This window comes from Primulina tabacum, chromosome 18, assembly GCF_025594145.1.
Source record: "Primulina tabacum isolate GXHZ01 chromosome 18, ASM2559414v2, whole genome shotgun sequence".
Classification (NCBI taxonomy): domain Eukaryota; kingdom Viridiplantae; phylum Streptophyta; class Magnoliopsida; order Lamiales; family Gesneriaceae; genus Primulina; species Primulina tabacum.
Window position 1 is genome coordinate 22,572,929 of NC_134567.1, and position 19,809 is coordinate 22,592,737.

At 33.6% G+C, this 19,809-nt stretch overlaps 1 protein-coding gene across 2 annotated transcripts; it reads left to right on the forward strand.

Annotated features, from left to right (window-relative positions):
- Positions 1–12,210: 12,210 nt before the first annotated feature.
- Positions 12,211–19,210, forward strand: LOC142532730 (uncharacterized). Of its 2 annotated transcripts, none has more exons than XM_075639148.1 (8): positions 12,211–12,818; positions 14,166–14,265; positions 14,396–14,452; positions 15,843–15,960; positions 16,136–16,218; positions 17,755–17,816; positions 17,899–17,995; positions 18,419–18,656. In XM_075639148.1, coding segments are annotated over exons 1-8 (555 nt in total). In that variant the 5' UTR covers positions 12,211–12,816; the 3' UTR covers positions 18,455–18,656. The 2 variants fall into 2 exon arrangements, with proteins under 2 accessions (XP_075495263.1, XP_075495262.1); XM_075639147.1 differs by lacking the exon at positions 18,419–18,656 and adding an exon at positions 18,865–19,210 and having other exon boundaries at positions 12,215–12,818.
- Positions 19,211–19,809: the final 599 nt, after the last annotated feature.

A 19,809-nucleotide genomic window follows, 5' to 3' on the forward strand; every position in this document is an offset into this window, starting at 1 on the left:
TAAAATGACATACTTTTGAGATTGTCGATAACAGCTCCTTTGGAATCATAAATTGCAATGGCCGTGATTCTTAAAAATAAAAACATGTGAATTGAACAGTTTTGTTCATGATATCAAATGAGTATTTTCTTTACTCATTCAACAATGACACGTGTACTTAATTGATAAATCATAATCGCTTATTCAACCATGATGTATGGATGAGTGATTATGATTCATCACTCTCAGCACACATATCATGTGTTCATTGTGTTGAGTGGAAGAGAGCGCTATCTACATATGTAACATCTACAAGCCAAATTGATCTATGTGGAACCATGATTGAAATATAAATTAATCTTAAATTTTTAAGCTATGTTTGGTAGCCATGATAAGGGAATGATTATTTAATAATCATTCCCTTATTTCGCGTTTGGTTCGTTTTTTATTAATCTACGGGCCCTTGATTATGATTGAAAGCCCACACTATTCATTTTATTTGTGTGATTAAATATCCCTCCTCAAAGGGTGTGATAATTAATAATTTTTGAATAGTGATTTTGATAAGATTGTGTATTGACCATAATTTTCTTCAATATAATATGAAAATTAAAATTAGTGAAAATTTAATAATTAATATAATATTTAATTTTTATTATATTTTTTAATAAATTAATTTCATATATTTTTATTATTTTCAATCATTTTAAAGAAAATAAATTGTAATGCAAATCTATTTTAAATTAAATTTTTATAAATTTGTAATCTTGTTAATTAATTTTTTTATGAAAATAAATAGTTTTTCAATTCTAATTTTTTAATGATTTAAATTAATAAAATATTATTGTTATTTTAATTATTAAAGTAAATACATATTTACAAATTTATTTCTAATAAATATATTTAAATTAATTTAATATATGTAAATTATAATTTTAAATATTTAATTATCTATCCAATTATTTTAAGAATATATATTTAATTAGCATTTGGGGCATTTTGGTCATTACAATAAAATTTATAAAATTAATTCATCATTTTAAAATCATACGAATCACCATGTTATTTATCTCACCATACTATTAATCCATATATCTTATTTTTTAATCACTCTAATTATTAATCATTTACTTATCTTATCACACGTACCAAACGGACCCTTAAAGACTTAGTAGCATAAATAAAACAACATAATTTAAATTATTAAACAACTTAACAAATACAAACTAAACCTATCCCTTTTAAAATAAATTTTAGTAAATAAGATTAACTTTAGTTAGTTTGACGGAGTTAGGAAATATTTATTTATTTTTTGGATCATTAATTTTTAAATAATTTTTTTATATTTAAAATCGGTTTAAAACAAAACTGAAATCAACAAGAACCGGAGCTTGATGAAATGGTATTCGAACAATCGGTTACGATTCTACATTTTATAGGAAACAAAAACTATCAATTTTAAAACTACTCGGAAATCTATTCCAAGTCTAAGCTTTAGTAGTCTATCTCTGTAACGCCCTGAAAATTTAAGAGTCCACGCGAACCACATGCATGCAATTATTAAATTCTTTGCGTATTTTAATTAATTGTTTTAATTGCTTGAATTAATTATGTTGTGCATATTAGCATGTTTAAAATATATTTGTTTACATGATTGCATTAAAACGTATTTTTAAAGGTTATTCGAGTTGCGATCGAGGAACGGAGACCGAGGGCTGGAAAAAAAATAGAAAATGTTTTTATTAAATAATTATTTTTAATTATTTAAAATATGGTTGATGATTTTAGTATTTTTGAAAATAAAGGGTTTTGAAGTGATTTTATACGCCGGGACGTAAATTTTATCGGTGTTGGTTTTTCAACTAAAATACGAGCTTTTTGGCAACCCGACTAATAAATTCACATAGTTAATTAAAGAAAAAAAACTTTGCTAATATTTTATTTAAATCCTAATTAGACTAATGGGCTTAATTTGGAGGCTTAATAGGCCTAAAAGCCTTGAGGTTGATTAATTAGTATTAAATTATCAATTAATCAAAAACCCTATTCTAGAAACCAAAAACAATCGGCCACTCTCTTTCAAAAATAGGAAAACTCTTCCCACCCCTCTCTCATACACACACACGGCACATATGCAATTTGGGAAGGATTTTCAAAGGTGCTAGCAAGTTCAAGCCAAGGTGTCCCTCCGTTCTTCGTCGTCAACGTTTATTCGAGCGTATATAACGCAAAGGCACGCCATATTCTTCTTTTTCTCATCATCACACCATATTATGTTTTTATGCATCAAAAAATATGGAAAACAAGTGACACATGGTGTATTTTCATTTTTGTGTGTCTCGTGAAATTTTCAAGCAAAGTTTTGATTCCCAAATCATGTTTTTGTATGGTAAAAAGGGCTGCCATGATTCAAGGTATGATCACACACTGTTTTACACAAGTTTGGGTCCTTGAAACACACCACAAAAGCTGCAACGTAAGTAATAAAAAAACTGGAAACCAAATTGATAATATTGGTAGCATATGTGATCGGTTGAAAGAAAGGGGATGCATGGCTTGGCTTTGGCTCGACCAAAGCTTGGCTAGGACGTGGTTGGGTCAGGAGAGGAGTCCTAGCCACGCTAGGACTCGAGATAGATGGCTAGGGAAGAGTCCAAGAGCACAAGGACTCTTCCCCAAGCAACCGTGAGAAGAGACCAGCAAGCGTGGGGGCTGCGTGGCTGGGGTCAGGGGCTTAGGGCTAGGTTCTAGGGGTCCAGGTGGGTTCTTTAGGGTCTAAGGATGATGCACCAGGGTTGGGACATGGGCTGGTGTGGTATGGTTCAGGGAGGCACGATCAAAACCTGGAAACGTGAGAATAGCTTGAGACGCGCGCAGGCTGCTGGATTTTTCAGGAGGATGGTGCGTGGTTCAGGGGCTCGGGCTGGGGGTGGCTCGGGTCTGGGGCTGGTCTAGGGGCAGTAATGGTCATGGGTGGTCGGTGGTTAGGCGGCTGGAGGTGTTCTAGTGGCACTAGGAATCTATAGGCGTGAGTTCCATGATAGTGCAAAATTGGGTCAAGTTCAGTAGGCTTTTTGAATGGGATAGGGTCATGATTTTGGGCTGGGCTTGCACAGTAGGGTCCCTAGATGAGCTGGCTAGGTTTTGGCTCAAAGTGGCTCGGGCGTGGCTCGAGTAAATTGAGAGATGGCTCGACGTGTTCGTCGAAGGGTCAAAAACGAGATTAATTAAGCCAAAATTGATTCCATGTGTCCACGGGGGTGGCTCATGACATAGAAAGGTAGAATAAATAATAAAAAGGCTATGTTAAAAATTTGAGATCAAAATAACGAGTTTTGGATTTATTCGGGATTTAATCGCCGCACGAAACGCTAATTAACGAGTTAATTGAAAAGCCTAGTTTTAAGCTTTATAAAATTATGAAAAATTAAGTTTAAGCTTAAATAATTATTAGAAGTCTAAGTTTTTAATTTAGGAATTTTATATTAAAGTTTGGTATTTTTCGGGATTAAACACCGTTAAAACAATTAATTAAAGATAATTGAAAAAGTTTAACATTTATGCCAAATAAAATTATGAAAAAATTCATGTAAGCTTAAATAATTATTTAGGACATGTTAGAGTCAATGAAATTAAGAAAATTTCAAAAACGGGAAATTTTATGTCCAGGGGTAAAACGGTCATTTTACACCTAGAAATTAGTAAACGTCATGGCAGTGCTCTATTTGCTGTTGAATATGCTAATATGATTATTTCACATGCTTATGAATTTTTATACGTTGATATATGATTTTTAAAATGTTCATGGATGTTTATGATTTTTAATATGTTAAGTTATGATTTTTAAATGTCTATGATTTTTTTTTATGATTTAAATTGGACATTTAAAAGATATGTTGCATGCTTGGTTTCAAAAATAAAATGATATGCATATACATGATTTTTATTAAGTGATGATAACATGTTGAAGGAAGTGAAGGGATTGTGACTACTGAATATGTTGGAAATATCGTGAGGGTCATGGTCCCAGTGGGAGCCCGACGATCGTGTTTTCGTTGATACGAATACGAATACGAATACGTGATATGAATACGAATATGTTAATACGTAGGCCAAGGCCCAGTTGACCGGTGAGAGTGTTGCTGGTGTCCCCGCCGCCCAGTACTGTGGTTTTTTAGATGGATCTATCGGCCAATACGATCAAGAATACGAGTCACAATCACGATCTGAATTCAACAAACACGAACATGAACATGAATACGAATATGAATACGGATACGAATATGGATATGCATATGAATATGAATACGAATATGAATATGAGTATGTTTATATTTTTATGAAAATGTTTTTATGCATCATTAAAATGTTTAAAAAAATGTTTAAGTTTATGCATCTTCATGAAAATGATATTTTAAGTACAAGTATTTTTCACCGTTATATGTTAACTGTTTTACGTATTACTTGTTATCAAGAATATGATGTGTTGAGTCTTTAGACTCACTAGGTGTGATTGATGCAGGTGATTATGATAATATGTTAATGGAGGTCTTGATGGTTGATCTGACTGGACTGGAGGTGCACATAACCCGAGGACTGACGCTAGTTTTTCGCACTAGTTATTATTTATGATTTTAAGTAATGTTAAAGATATTTTTACGTCTTTTATTTATGCTATGAGAGATTTTTGAGAGGTTATAGTATAGGCTATACTTTTCAAATAATGTTTTTGGGTTGGTAAATGTTTGACGATTTTATGCTTTAAAATATTTTCCTTTGGATTTTTAAATGGCAGTTGGATGTTTATTTTTAAGATGTCAAAAATATTTTATGGTTCGGCCGATGCTAAGTGAGGTTTTAAAAGAAAAAAAAATTTCTAGCACGTTTTAAGAAAACGAATAGCAGACGTTTCAATCTCAATTAAATCTGAATAGATGTTTTGAAAAACTCAGTTCTGTTGAAAATAATATATTAAATATTGAAAAATAATATTTAAAATGTGTGTATTGAATATTTGAATGTTGAATATTTGAATGTTGAAAATAAGAGTTGTAAATATTGAAAATTAGTGTGTGATGATGTAGGTAATGATGTATTTTATTTTTGGATTATTTGTAAAGATTTCCTATAAATAGACCTATCATTTGTGAAGAAATTCACAATTGAGTAGAGAGAAAAATATTATAAAGTGTGTAGTTTGGTAAATTTCGAGAGTTTGAGATTTTTACTGTTTACCATAAATTTTTACTTTTCACAACACGTTATCAGCACGAAGCTCTAAAAGTCCTACATACTTTTCCAAGCTCCAAACAGAAGAAAAAGGTAACAAAAGTAATAATATTTATTTTACTGTTATTTATTTATTGTGTATATATTTAATATATAATATAATGTTATTATTAGAAATAATAAAAATAAATTTTTCAAAAACTTGTTATAAATCCTGGGAGGATGTTAAGACGACATCCCACACTCCCGGTAAGGGATACGACAAGTATAAAAGCTTATAAGATTTTTAAACAAAATAACTTATGACACATCATTATAATAATGTGATATGATATACATAATTATTAACATGACTAATATTATATACACCATATTATTACCATAAAATTATACAAATACATAAATTTATTTTTTTGTACACCAACGGTCATAAACGGTAACAAAACGGCTAGTTTTTGCCCTATAAATATGATCTCACAAACTCTTTCAATCACTCCAACTTTCTTCTATTCTCTAAAAATTATTCTTCATCAAATTTTTCGAAGAAAAAAGAAAATGACTTTCTCAAGGTTATTTTTAATTATTTTGGTTATCATACTCACGAGTCTTTTATTTATCGGAGAATATCCTCCTCGTGTGTTTTCTTTATTTTTACAAATGCTTGTAATTGTTGTTTATCCATTATTTTGTATTGCAATATTCATTAACTAATAAAATACATCGTAATTTTTTAGTACCACCATGTCAAATTTGACAAAGCTCGAATTTGTTGCGCTCGACATCAAGGGAAAAAATTATATGCCATGGACTCTCGATGTAGAAATGCATCTTGAGTCATTGGGTCTAAGCGAGACCATTAAAGAAAATGGTATATCTTCATCACAAGAAAAAGCAAAAGCTATAATATTTTTGCGTCGACATCTCGATGAAGGTTTAAAATGTGAATATCTCATCGAAAAAGATCCTATGGCTCTGTGGAAAGGATTGAAAGAAAGATTTGAACATATAAGGGAAGTTATACTTCCGACCGCCCGTGATGAATGGAATATGTCAAGATTCCAAGATTTTAAGAAAGTCAGTGATTATAATTCAGCGATGTATCAAATAATCTCGCAGCTAAAATTTAGTGGACATGAGGTTACAGAATCGGAAATGCTTGAAAAAACATTTTTCACATTTCGCGCATCAAATATAACTTTACAGCAACAATATAGAGTGCGTGGATTTGCGAGATATTCTGAACTCATCGCATGTCTTCTTGTGGCGGAAAAGAACACTGAGCTATTAATGAGAAATCATCAGTCCCGACCCACTGGATCAACAGCATTTCCAAAAGTAAATGTTGTGAGTAAAAATGAATTTAAACCTGGAAACCAAAATCAAATTCAAAGACAAGGTTTTGGTCGAGGTCGAGGTCGAGGACGTGGTCGTGCTCGTGGACGTGGAATTGGTCGTGGTCATGGTCGAGGCCGTGGTTTTGAAAACAATAGAGATAATTATTTTTATAACTCATCTCAAAAGGGCGTCACGAACCACCCACAGAAAAGGCATCATGAGAACATGAGTGTTAATGAAAATCACTCGAAAAGATTTGAAAGTTCTTGTTTCAGATGCGGCACTCCAGGACATTGGTCTCGTATTTGTCGAGCACCTGAGCACCTTTGCAAGCTCTATAAAGAATCGATAAAGGGGAAAGAAAAAGATAGCAACTTCACTGAACGCAGTGACCGTTTGAGTGATTCAACTCATTTTGATGCTGCTGATTTTATGAATGATTTCTCTGAAAATGATCAATATGTTGGTGGGATAGAGATGAACAATATTGATGCTACTGATTTTCTCAATGATTTCTCTGAGAATGAACAATATAATGGTAGAATAGAAATGTACAATAATTTATTTTTCATGTATTCATATAATAATGTTTTATTGTACAATTATGATATGTGTTATATTTACATATGTATTGTCAGTAATCTTATTTCATTGCATATTTTTTTTAAGTTCAAATATGGAAAATGCTATGAGCAAAGCTGAAGTTTGCATACCCGATAGTGGTACAACGCACACTATCCTCCGAGATAAAAGATATTTCTTGAAACTAAAACCAACAAAAACAACGGTGAATACAATATCAGGTCCTGTTGACTTGATTGAAGGATGTGGTAAAGCACAATTTTTGTTACCTAATGGTACAAAATTTTTGATCAATGATGCTTTATATTCACCACAATCGAAAAGAAATTTGTTGAGTTTTAATGATATATATTCCCATGTGTATGATACTCAAACAATGAATGAAGGGAATGAGAAATATATGTGTCTTATCACATATAAATCAGGAAAGAAATATGTGATTGAAAAACTACCAATGCTCCCTACTGGATTGCATTATACACATATAAGTCCCATTGAATCAAACATGGTAGTAGATAATTCTTCAATATTAACCAATTGACATGATCGATTAGGACATCCTGGTTCAACAATGATACGAAGAATTATAGAAAAACACATGGTCATCCACTGAAAGACCAGAAGATCTTTCAGAATAATAAGTTTCAACGTAAAGCATGTTCTCTTGGAAAACTTATTATAAGACCATCGCCAGCCAAAATCCAAACTGAATCACCAATGTTTCTTGAACGTATTCAGGGTGATATTTGTGGACCAATCCATCCACCATGTGGACCATTCAGATACTTTATGGTATTGATTGATGTCTCTAGCAGATGGTCACATGTATGTTTATTGTCAACTCGAAATGTTGCATTAGCAAGATTACTTGCTCAAATAATAAAATTGAGGAATCAATTTTCTGATTATACAATCAAGAAAATTAGACTTGATAATGCTGGTGAATTTACTTCCCAAACTTTCAAAGATTATTGTATGTCTATGAAAATCATTGTTGAGCATCATGTTGCTCATGTACATACACAGAATGGATTCGCTGAATCATTGATTAAACGTCTGCAAATAATTTCTAGACCAATGATTATGAAAACAAAGCTCCCTATTTCTATATGGGGACATGCAATTTTACATGCTGCTTCATTAATTCACATCAGACCAAGTGCATATCATAAATACTCCCCATTGCAGCTTGCATTTGGTAAAGAACCAGACATTTTTCATCTGAGAATTTTTGGATGTATGGTGTATGTGCCTATTGCACCGCCGCAACGAAAGAAAATGGGACCTCAAAGAAAGGTTGGAATTTATATCGGTTATGACAGTCCATCAATCATTCGATATCTTGAACTTCAGACAGGCGACGTGTTCACAGAACGTTTTGCTGATTGTCATTTTAATGAGGAAATCTTCCCAATGTTAGGGGGAGAACAAAAACATACCGAAAAGAAAATTACATGGTATGTATCATCATTGTTACATCTGGATCCAAGAACAAAACAATGTGAAAAAGATGTACAACAAATTGTGCACTTGCAAAGAATATCAAATCAAATACCAGATGCATTTGCAGACACAAAAGGGGTAACTAAATCATATATACATGCTGCAAATGCCCCTGCTCGAATTGAAATTTCGAAGAAACAAATTGAAAATACTCATGATGTCATTAAACGCCTGAAGCGTGGAAGGCCAGTCGGTTCCAAGGATAAAAATCCTCGAAAAAAAAAATTCATAGAGAAACACGATGATCACAAAATAAAGAATGATGTTCCTGAAGAAACACTTGATGATCACAAAATAGAGAATGGTGTTCCTGAAGAAACACATGATGATGAAAATGTTCTGTCAGAACCACAAACTGACGAGAATCATGAAATCTCTATCAATTATATTAATACTGGAAAAATATGGAACCGAAAAGATATAGAAGAAATTGATGATATATTTTCTTATAATGTGGCAATCGACATCATAAATGATAATGAAGATTATGAACCAAAATCTTTTGGTGAATGTAAAAATCGGCAGGATTGGATAAAATAGAAAGAAGCCATCCAGGATGAATTGGATTCGTTAAATAAACGTAATGTTTTTGGACCTATAGTCCTTACACCTGAAGGTGTAAAACCTGTTGGATACAAATGTGTTTTTATTCGAAAGCGAAATGAGAAAAATGAAATAGTAAGATATAAAGCTCGACTTGTTGCACAAGGTTTTTCTCAAAGGCCTGGAATTGATTATGAAGAAACGTATTCTCCCGTGATGGATGCAATTACGTTTCGGTATTTGATTAGGTTGGCGGTATCTGAAAATTTAGAAATGCGTCTTATGGATGTTGTTACAGCTTACTTATATGGATCATTTGATAGTAATATATATATGAAAATCCCTGAAGGATTTAAGATGCCTGAAGCACAAAGTTCAAAACCCAGAGAATGTTATTCTGTGAAATTACAAAGATCGTTATATGGGTTAAAGCAATCCGGTCGAATGTGGTATAATCGGCTAAGTGATCACTTGATGAAAAAGGGATATGTAAATAATTCAATATGCCCTTGTGTTTTCATTAAGAAAACAACATCCGGATGCGTAATTATTGCTGTATATGTTGATGCTTTAAACATCATTGGAACAAATAAGGAAATTCAAGAAGTTGTGTCATACTTGAAGGAAGAATTTGAAATGAAGGATCTTGGAAAAACCAAGTATTGTCTGGGTTTACAAATTGAACAAAAAGAATGTGGAATGTTTGTTCACCAGACAAATTATACAGAAAAGATCCTTAAACGTTTTAATATGGATAAATCAAATCCTTTAAGTACTCCAATGGTTGTTAGATCATTAAACATAGAAAAGGATCCATTCCGTCCATGTGAAGATGATGAAGATATTCTTAGTCCAAAAGTATCATATCTAAGTGCTATCGGTGCCCTTATGTATCTTACAAATTGTATAAGGCCTGATATATCTTTTGCCGTAAATTTGTTGGCAAGATTTAGCACATATCCAACAAAGAGACACTGGAATGGAATTAAACATATATTCCGTTATCTACGAGGAACGACAGACTTGGGACTTTTGTATTCAAAAGATGCTAATCCAAGTATAATTGGTTATGCCAATGCTGGATACTTATCTGATCCACACAAGGCACGTTCCCAAACTGGATATGTATTTACTCGTGGAGGCACTGCAATTTCTTGGCGTTCACAGAAACAAACGCTCGTAACAACTTCATCAAATCATGCCGAGATTATTGCACTACATGAAGCAAGCCGTGAATGTGTGTGGTTAAAATCAATGACCCAACATATCCAAATCTCATGCGGATTATCATTCGACGAGAAGCCTGTGATACTATATGAAGATAATGCTGCATGTGTTGCTCAAATGAAAGAGGGATACATAAAAAGCGACAGAACTAAACATATTCCTCCTAAGTTCTTCGCATTCACCAAAGAGCTAGAGAAGAATAAATGTATTGATGTTCGTCACATTCAATCAAGTGAAAACTCATCAGATCTCTTCACAAAGGCATTTCCTACGTCAATATTCATAAAGCACATATATAATATTGGGATGCGCAATCTACGAAATTTGTGAAGAATTGTTCGTGTCAACATGAGGGGGAGCTTACGTGACTGCACTCTTTTTCCCTTATTGTGGTTTTTATCCCAATGGGTTTTTCCTAGTAAGGTTTTTAACGAGGCAGTACAAAAACACGTAATGAAGACATCTTCGTATCATGATCATCATCACAAGGGGGAGTGTTGAAAATAATATATTAAATGTTGAAAAATAATATTTAAAATGTGTGTATTGAATATTTGAATGTTGAATATTTGAATGTTGAAAATAAGAGTTGTAAATATTGAAAATTAGTCTGTGATGATGTAGGTAATGATGTATTTTATTTTTGGATTATTTGTAAAGATTTCCTATAAATAGACCTATCATTTGTGAAGAAATTCACAATTGAGTAGAGAGAAAAATATTATAAAGTGTGTAGTTTGGTAAATTTTGAGAGTTTGAGATTTTAAATTTTTACCATAAATTTTTACTTTTCACAACAAGTTCGATAATTTTAAAGTAGCTAACAACCAAAACCAATCCACTTTCCTATAATTTTATAAATATATATATATATATATATATATATATTATGGATTAATAGGAAAATAAAATTTTAGTACTGTAAATTGATATGTTTTTATTTATAGTCATCTTATTTGAAGACATTTGTTCTCATCCAAAAAAGCCCAGTAGAAAAGCCTAAGAATGAGTAAGTTGAACACTATGATAGGAGGAGTTGGTCCACGATCCACGATGAATGATCATGAAAAATGACCAAATTGTTCAGTGGAGTGGAACAAAAGCCGAGATGAAGAATCAGAAAAATCACGCGAAAAACATTCAACAAAAAGCAGCAACAAAGTTTATTCAATTTTTCTCAATGTTTTTATCTTTATTTTTTTAATTTCCAGCGTTCTAGTTTCTTAAGAGTTTGATATATTCCTCCAACTTTCTTGTAAAAATGTTGTTTATGTTCATAACGTAATTAAATTTGATGTTATTCATGGATTTTCTCTACAATTACATCAAATTCCTAAGTTTATATTTTTCGCTTTGAAGCCATACCGAGGGAATTAAAACTAACGTTCGAATCAGAACACACAACGTTTGATAAAGAAATCAGATCATTCTATATTTGGTATGATCACATACCTGACACGCTCCGCAAGTTTTCGTGAGAAACATTATTGTAGAAATTAAAACTATGTAAACAAAATCAAACGAAACCACAAACTTTTTGATAGTAATTTTGAATTATTGATTGATATCATTTTTAGTGTGTGTAATATATGAGTTATATTTTCGTCACATATATTATATACAATAACATCAATGCTAAATAAATCATATGATAGATTTAGTGATTTTAGACAAAAAAAAAAAAAAAAAAACTAAGTTATTTGACGAAACCTAAAATTTGGTATTTTACGGAATTTAAACTCAACACAAATCAATTTATATGACTATTTTTATTTCTTGAAGGAAAAAAAGAAGGAAACCAAAAAAATATAAAAATATCTCCCACTTTATAAAGCTACAGCACCACCATCATCCTCCTCGCCATATTTTTCAATTCACAAACGATTGTCTTTCTACTGCTCACCGCCTTTATCTCCCAGCAATTTCCTCTGGATTCATTCACCTATTAGCTGAAGTCCAAGTGCTCAGTAATGCGAAGAATTTCATAGACCGAAGCCTCTGGCAGCAGACTTTCGGAAAGTCAAAGCAATTTTGGTTCTGGAAGTGATGTAATTGTGCCTATTTATGCAGCAATAAAAAGTATGACATCTGAATCGAACGCCGGGTTTCATCACCATTACCATCAGCAGGGCGTAATGTTCAAACCCAGAGGTGTGATGAGCAGCAGCAGCAGCGGTTCGGGGGGTTGTGAAATGATTTCCATGGGAAATTATTATGGAAATCCTGGGGGAATTATGAATTTAGCTGTGAGTGATGGGGCTACGGGAGGAGGGATGGTTTTCTCATCTGGGGGTTCTCCGAATTCTTTGAGCTCTTCGACGCTTCTGCTTGATTCGGTTCCTGGGCTTGAAGCACGACACGGGGTTGGCTGTCGAATGGGGCATTGAGGAGCAGTACAAGCTGGAGGAAGGGCTTCAAATGTTGGTACTTTCTTTCTAATCGTGGGAAATCTGTAAATATATATTTGTTTATTTACTTGAATTTGACTTTGTGATCGTATTGCTTATCGCGGAAGTGAAATCCTGGAAACTTTGTTGTACCATGTGCTCATATTGCTTGTTTATGGTCCAAGAAACTAACAGTTGCTAAAGCTTTAATTATATTCTGGAGTGACAGAGAGATTGAGGACGCAGGCATAGGTATAGAGGATTTGAGAGAGAGAACTATAAATGACCGATTTTATCTGCACTCGGTAATCCACACCAGGTTATAAGAGTACGGCTATTTTCTGCAATTACAGAGCTCAAATATACAAGAAAGCCCCTATTTTGCTATAGCACGTGAAAGAACCTCCCAGCATAAGGATATAATTATTAAATCAAAATTATTGATTAAACTAACACGACACGATTCTCAAACTAACAGCCAAATTATTGAGTCCTCAAGCTTTCTGCATAAGCAGAATAGAAATGAGTGCTGTTTGTTCCAATTTCGGAACGTGTACTTGAGGTGCTTTTACCTCTGATTCGTTGTCTTTTGGTCTAACGTCTTTTGTGTATGCTGGGGCATTTCATTCTTAGTCAATATGGTAGTTTGTATTTCGTAAGTCACCGTTAAAGAAGTTTATGATCCATCATTTTCATTGTTCGAGTTAGGCTTTTATTTGTTGTCTACATATTTCGTAACGGAAATAAAGTTTTCCTGGGGTTTGGAAACTGGATTTACAATAATCTAGTTGCCTCGTAGAAGCATGTAGACTTTTAGGCAACACACTGTATGACAATGTTTGTTTTGTGAGATTTTTGCATCAGTTGCTATTACTCAAATACAAATGGGAATTGTAGTGCCTGTAAATTTCACTTTTAAAATCCAAAGGTGTGAATCTTTTAAATGGCTGTGTAAAAAGGATAATTAAACGTGAATCATTACTGCAATTGGCAGCTGTTGATGAAAAAATTCTATGCAGTTATCAAGGGGATCATTATCTTTTTCTTTATGTGAGTATAAAGCCTTTGATCATCTGTCATTCAACTCCTGTACTGTCATGTATTCATCCATTTCTTTAGAATATGGATTCATGGTAGTGCTTCTATGACAACATTGCATTTTAGTCACCTAGTCACAAAATTCTTATTAATTTATAGTTAGCCTGATTGTTTATTTCAGCCTTGATTTTCTTCCCACGTAATGTGGACTTCTTTACAATTTGTGACTTGTGGTGTAACTTGTCCAGATCTTACATCTGGAGCTTATCTTGCATTCCAATTGTTTGCTATTAGTTTCCAAAAGCTTGACCCTGTTTTCACATGGTTGATTCCTGCTTGAAGGTATGCTAATGAACCCAAAATTCTGATGTATATTAAGATTGCCGCCTCTCTTGGCGACAAAACTGTACGGGACGTTGCTCTTCGATGTAGATGGATGGCGGTGAGTTCATAATTCTTGTAGAGATTGCATCTAATAATAATATGTACCGTTCTGCTTCATTTTATGTGGAAGAATGTTTCCCTAGAATGTTTGCCTCCTTGTTTTCGATGATTTTACATTTTCTTGTCAGAGCAAGAGAAGAAAACATGAGGATCAGAGCTTGGTGAAGAAAGTGAAGGATCAGAGGGTAATGTTTTCTTAGGTTTGCTTACAGTACATTAACTAACTCAGTTTTTGACATTCATTGGCTGTGGTGTGATTTCATAACTTTCAGCAAAGTTTGTTTTTCTAATCTAATTAAATTAATCATCACTGAAAAACTAGGCTGTTTAGAACCTTCTTAGCCGTGGTAGTCAATTGGTGTGTTCAATTATGCCGATCTACTGCTGCCTAAAACTAGATGATTAAACACTGCATCTGAAAATCATCACTGAAAAACTAGGTTGTTTAGAACTTTTTTAGCTGTGTTAGTCAATTGGTATGTTCAATTATCCGATTTACCGCTGCCTAAAACTAGATGATTAAACACTCCATCTGAAATCGAAGCTGATCAGTATGAGATTTAGTTAATTTATCTATTTTTGAATATTTGAATCAGATTTTAGAATCTTTGAAACATGCTCTTGAATGGATATAGTGTTTCATAACCAACGCTGGTTTAAGTTGATATTCATATTTGACTTCATATCAGCCTGTATCAGTATAAACTTATGGCTCTATTATCATGACAGATGTAGTAATCAACTTTAGGAATGCTGGTTATATTATACTTTTGAATTTACTATAATCTGTTGTCTGGGGACTGGGATTGTCTTTGAGGGTTTAAGCCGGATCTACCGATGGATATATGAGACAATATTTGGTAGAAGCTGAAGAGAGAGTATCAAGTGTTACTGGCGATTGGCAAGCACACAGGAGATGTGGAGTGAGTTGCTTACTGTAGCTTTTACGGAAGCTCAACAATTTATTGATTGTAGCATTAGCACGATTGCAATTGTCTATTGGTAGGATGTCTTATTGGTTCTATGGTGGCGAGGTGGTGTAATATCCCCTTTTCTGGTTTGGAGGGGGTGGAGTTGGCGGCTTTAGCAGGGTGCAAAGTGGTGGTAGCAGTGGTTTGATCCCAGTTGGATCTTGTTGTTGATAGGATTTGATTGGGTCTTGGTCAGGTGAATTGTTTGTGAAATAGCGACATTACAGTTGGAAAATGAAAATTTTGGTTTTGCAAATCACTGATTGAGAGAAGATCAATGCTTGAAATACTAGGTCTTATCAATTGGTGTACCTTTTCCTTACCTTTTAGTTGTTTTGGCAAGTGTTACCCTCGCTTGGTGCTGAATCTCATTCTTCTCTGACGTAGCCATGCCGATGATTAAGTTGCTGTGAGCAATCACTAGATTGTTTACATATCAAGTTTTAACGATTCTATGTTTGTTTTATCAACTGGCCAGCAAAAGAGCGTGGATATTTGTTATTAAGCTTATAGATGTTTTGTTTGTGTGTGAATATCCACAATTCAGAATTATTCTCCCTGTTTTGGAAAAACTCTCGCTCTAACACTTGACCTATTTTTCCAGGATAAATTGATTGACTCATCTTTGAGGAATAATATGTCTCCAGCTTCATCAATGAATGCTGCTTCATGTTCTTTCATTTCAAACCATCACAATCAAAGTAACTTAATGTTTTCAGAAGGTTTGGCTCCCTAACTTTTTGGATTAATCAAATTTTCATCTTTTGCTTCTTTCCCTAACAATCACTACTGAGCACACTTGTTCATTTTTGTGTCTAGAGGGGATGATTCAGATGCCCTTTTATCGATTTTAAGGGAATATATTACTATTGCGAACTCATTCTATATATCTTTCAGCACTGAGTGGTACAGCCAGACATCTCTTGGAAGAAAACAAGCAAGCTTTCGGTCAAATTTCTGCTAATCTTTCAGCTCTCAAGGTAATTCCAGGAGGAAACTAGAGCCAGCTTGTTCTAAATTGCTAAATTATTTTAGACGTATGTGAACACACATTTCTTCCTTTTCGATATAAGGTATCATTCGTAGGTGACACGAGTTATGAGTTTCCGAAGATAACATTTTGGCATAAGGTGAATAAAAGAATTTTAGAGGGGATAGATAAATTAACGCGCAGACTTGCAGGATATGATCCCCTGATATTGTCGTCAAGTATTAGGAATAAAGGAAAGCTTATTAAAAAGCTTTTAACTATCGGAAAAATCTAAATAAATTTCCATGCAAATAATTAGGTATGTCTGATTCTAACCGGCTAGGAATTTCTCACCTCTTATTGTAGTTTGTACACAAAACAATTCAAATCCCTGTATAAAAGACCAGAAAAGTTATGAACAAATATATAATTTATTATAAACAATATTTGTGGTTACAATCTTGTAGCTGAATATTTTAATAATTTTCATTTGATCAATCCCTTAGTAATGTTACTGCTAAAAAGTGTATTTTGAATCAACTTCATGCTATCCTCTTGTATGTGCGGAGAAATCAAGTATATACACTAAAAAATTGGCCATCTGAAAGTACGGGAAGATACAAATATATCTGAACTCGAAAAGCTGGCCCTCTGAATTGAGCACGTGTGCATCTTTGATGAAGATGTAAGGACCTTGGTTTATCAATCCTCAAAAGTGATTTTCTTATTTTCTGTGTACTCGATGTCATGGCTCGAAAGTTTGTTTCACCAAGATCTCTGTAACAATCAGGATACCACAAACAGATTTGAAATCGCTGTGGTCTGCTTTCGAAAACAAGATCTTGAATATTTGATTCCTATGGAGAAGGTGGTTAACCTTCAAAGTTATAAAACTTATATTCCACGGGAACTTAAATATTGAAGTAGGCGAGAGAAGTCCCTGCATGTGTAATGTGAAATATCTTGTGCCTGTAAAATGCACCCTGCAAGTACCCTAATGACCGTACTAGAGAGGAGTCATGATCCACATGAAGCACCTTGACATTATTTTTTAACATCTTTTATTACTGAATAAACAATATAATGCTTTTTGACACGGAATGATCTTTATGTGGTTTTCAGTATACAACATGGTGAGATTAGAATTTAGATTGGACGTGTTATATGTGTTTGTTGATCTCACAGAGATATTTAAACTATGGCTAAGAAATAAGCTGATTGATCTTTAGTTTAATTTATTTTATTAAACTAAATGACATGGCAAAACACGGTCATTTGAGCTACATTGAAATCACACTGCAACATTGGTTGTTGTAAGGAGAATTTTAGTTGACAACGTTAAATAAGTAAATTTGATCAAGGACTGTTGGAGAAGTAGACAAATCCAATAATGATACACAGGAAGAAACTTGGTCTAACTAGATGACCTTGTTTAACATGATATATACATTGATCTCTTCCTCTTTTAGCAAATTGTTGCCCTTTGTTTACCTAATTTAATCTTTGCATACATTTGCCTCTTCTGATCTTGTCGTTCTATTATCAGTTGCAGGAGAATGTTAATCTCTTTTTTCATACACGGAACAACATAACTACAATATTGAATGAGTATGTTGTGGTTATCAATCTAGCCGACATTTCTTTTGCACTTCATCATGTCATATTTAGTGGATCTGTTTTACTTTTATAGCATGAGTAACATGCCTGGGATTATGAGCCGAATGCCACCTCTTCCTGTGCTATTAAATGAGGAACTTGCAAGTAGTGTTTTCCCTCATTCGTCTCAGGTATGGCTTGTTTTCTGTCTAAAGTAATTTCAGCAATTGACGGTATGTTCACTTTTTTAATATAAAAATGTCATGTATCTTTGGATTTGTGCAAAGAATGTCGTGGAATTCTATATGGATATAATAATGGATAATAAGTTCCCTATTGAAATCACAAGTCGATTTCAGTTGGAAACTTTAGGAACCTAAATATTTGTTTAAACCTCGTCAAAATCTACATACAAGGAGACCAAGTCCCATATGACTTCCTTTGCTACCGTTGGTGAAGGTCGGCGTTGAATTATGAATATCTTAAAGATTAAGAATTGAAAGATTTTTTCTATATAACATATGGACATAGTTTTGAATTCTTAAATAAAATCTCTATAATGAAATGGAATGTAATAGATGCTGGTATTCATTTCATACATATTTGCAGTGTAGGCAAACTTTGACATCCTTGCCAAGGATGGGAGCTGATTTAACTTGAAATCTCTCTATGACACCCCAAGTAGGCAAGACAGAGTATTCTCGTGTGCATTTGTTTTTTATGCTAGTGTATCTGAACGGAAATACAGCTACTGTGATTAATTTGACTTGGATCGGCATATAAGTGTGTGCCCTCGGCTGAGCTCCTTGCACCTTTTTATTTTGTGCTGTGAATGAAAGTTATCTACTTCTCTGAACGTTCTTGTTCATGCACTTGTAGTTATATCATTTTCTCATACAAATTTATATCATGTCCCGCCAACAATGAACTCGCCCTTATCATATCGAATCAAGGAACATCTCGAATTATATTTAAATGTGCTGAACTTGTCTTACTTATTACTCCATTCGTAATGGTAGTTACTATTTTTCCCCTTTATGGTTTTCTCTTCGTGCTGCAGCCCATGATGTTTGGGTCGTCAAGTATCTTATGTATGAAGCAGGAGCCGAGGTGCTGATCGCAATTCTTAACTTTAATCACACGAGTCTGGTCCCTGTAAGTATTGAAATTCTGCTGTAATGGGTCCAGTTCAGAGTCTTGTCTCCATCCCTCATGGTAAGATTGTCCCACCCCCCCGGATGTCATTTTTGGAAGCTGAATTGTTTGCTGAAGTAGGCACCAGCAAAGACACTTGAAATGCTAAATTTGTTAGCTACCTTTCGAATGTAAATTTACAGCACAGAAACCAGTTTGAGTGGATACTAAATTTGGAGCTTGATTCATCCTTTTCAAGAATTTGTCACTTATCTTAAAGCCTTCATTCCTTTGCAGCATATACTTTGAAGTCAATTGCATTGAGTGAAATGTGGAATTTTAATACCAAGCAAGTCGATTCCACATCTCTTGAGGTTCAATCTGGTTATATGCGTGCACCCTCCTCAAGATTTGGTTCTGCTTGCAGTTTGCTAAACTTTGCATTTACAATCTTGATCGTGATGGATGCATCGGGGAGGAATCCAAAAATTCGAGAGTTGCTCTTAGCATTTTTTTTTTGTCTCACTAAATATCATGAAAAGAATAAAGGCATGCTGGGGAGACCTGACGCAGAGTCAGCTTGTTTAGTCGCAAATGTTGACTAAAATGCACGCTGGGGAGACCTGACGCAGAGTCTGAACAGAAATACTCGAAAAATTATGGATGAAATATAATGTGATATGAATTGAAAAAAAAAGGATAATTACTAAAAAAAACATATACTATAAAATTATAAAGAAATAAGGGGAAATTATAAATGATGAATTATGAAAATAGGTATTCATCTTTAATCATTTAAAATAGGAGAGAGATTTAAAACAATAGGGAATTTTAAATTTAAAAAAAGGTATTGTCGAATACCTCAAAATTA

What these genes read in the sequence shown, in the direction of transcription:
- LOC142532730 (XM_075639147.1), top strand. An exon ending in TAACTTAATGTTTTCAGAAG is followed by an intron (nt 15,961 to 16,135) that starts GTTTGGCTCCCT and finishes TATATCTTTCAG; the next exon opens with CACTGAGTGGTACAGCCAGA. An exon ending in ATAACTACAATATTGAATGA is followed by an intron (nt 17,817 to 17,898) that starts GTATGTTGTGGT and finishes TTACTTTTATAG; the next exon opens with CATGAGTAACATGCCTGGGA.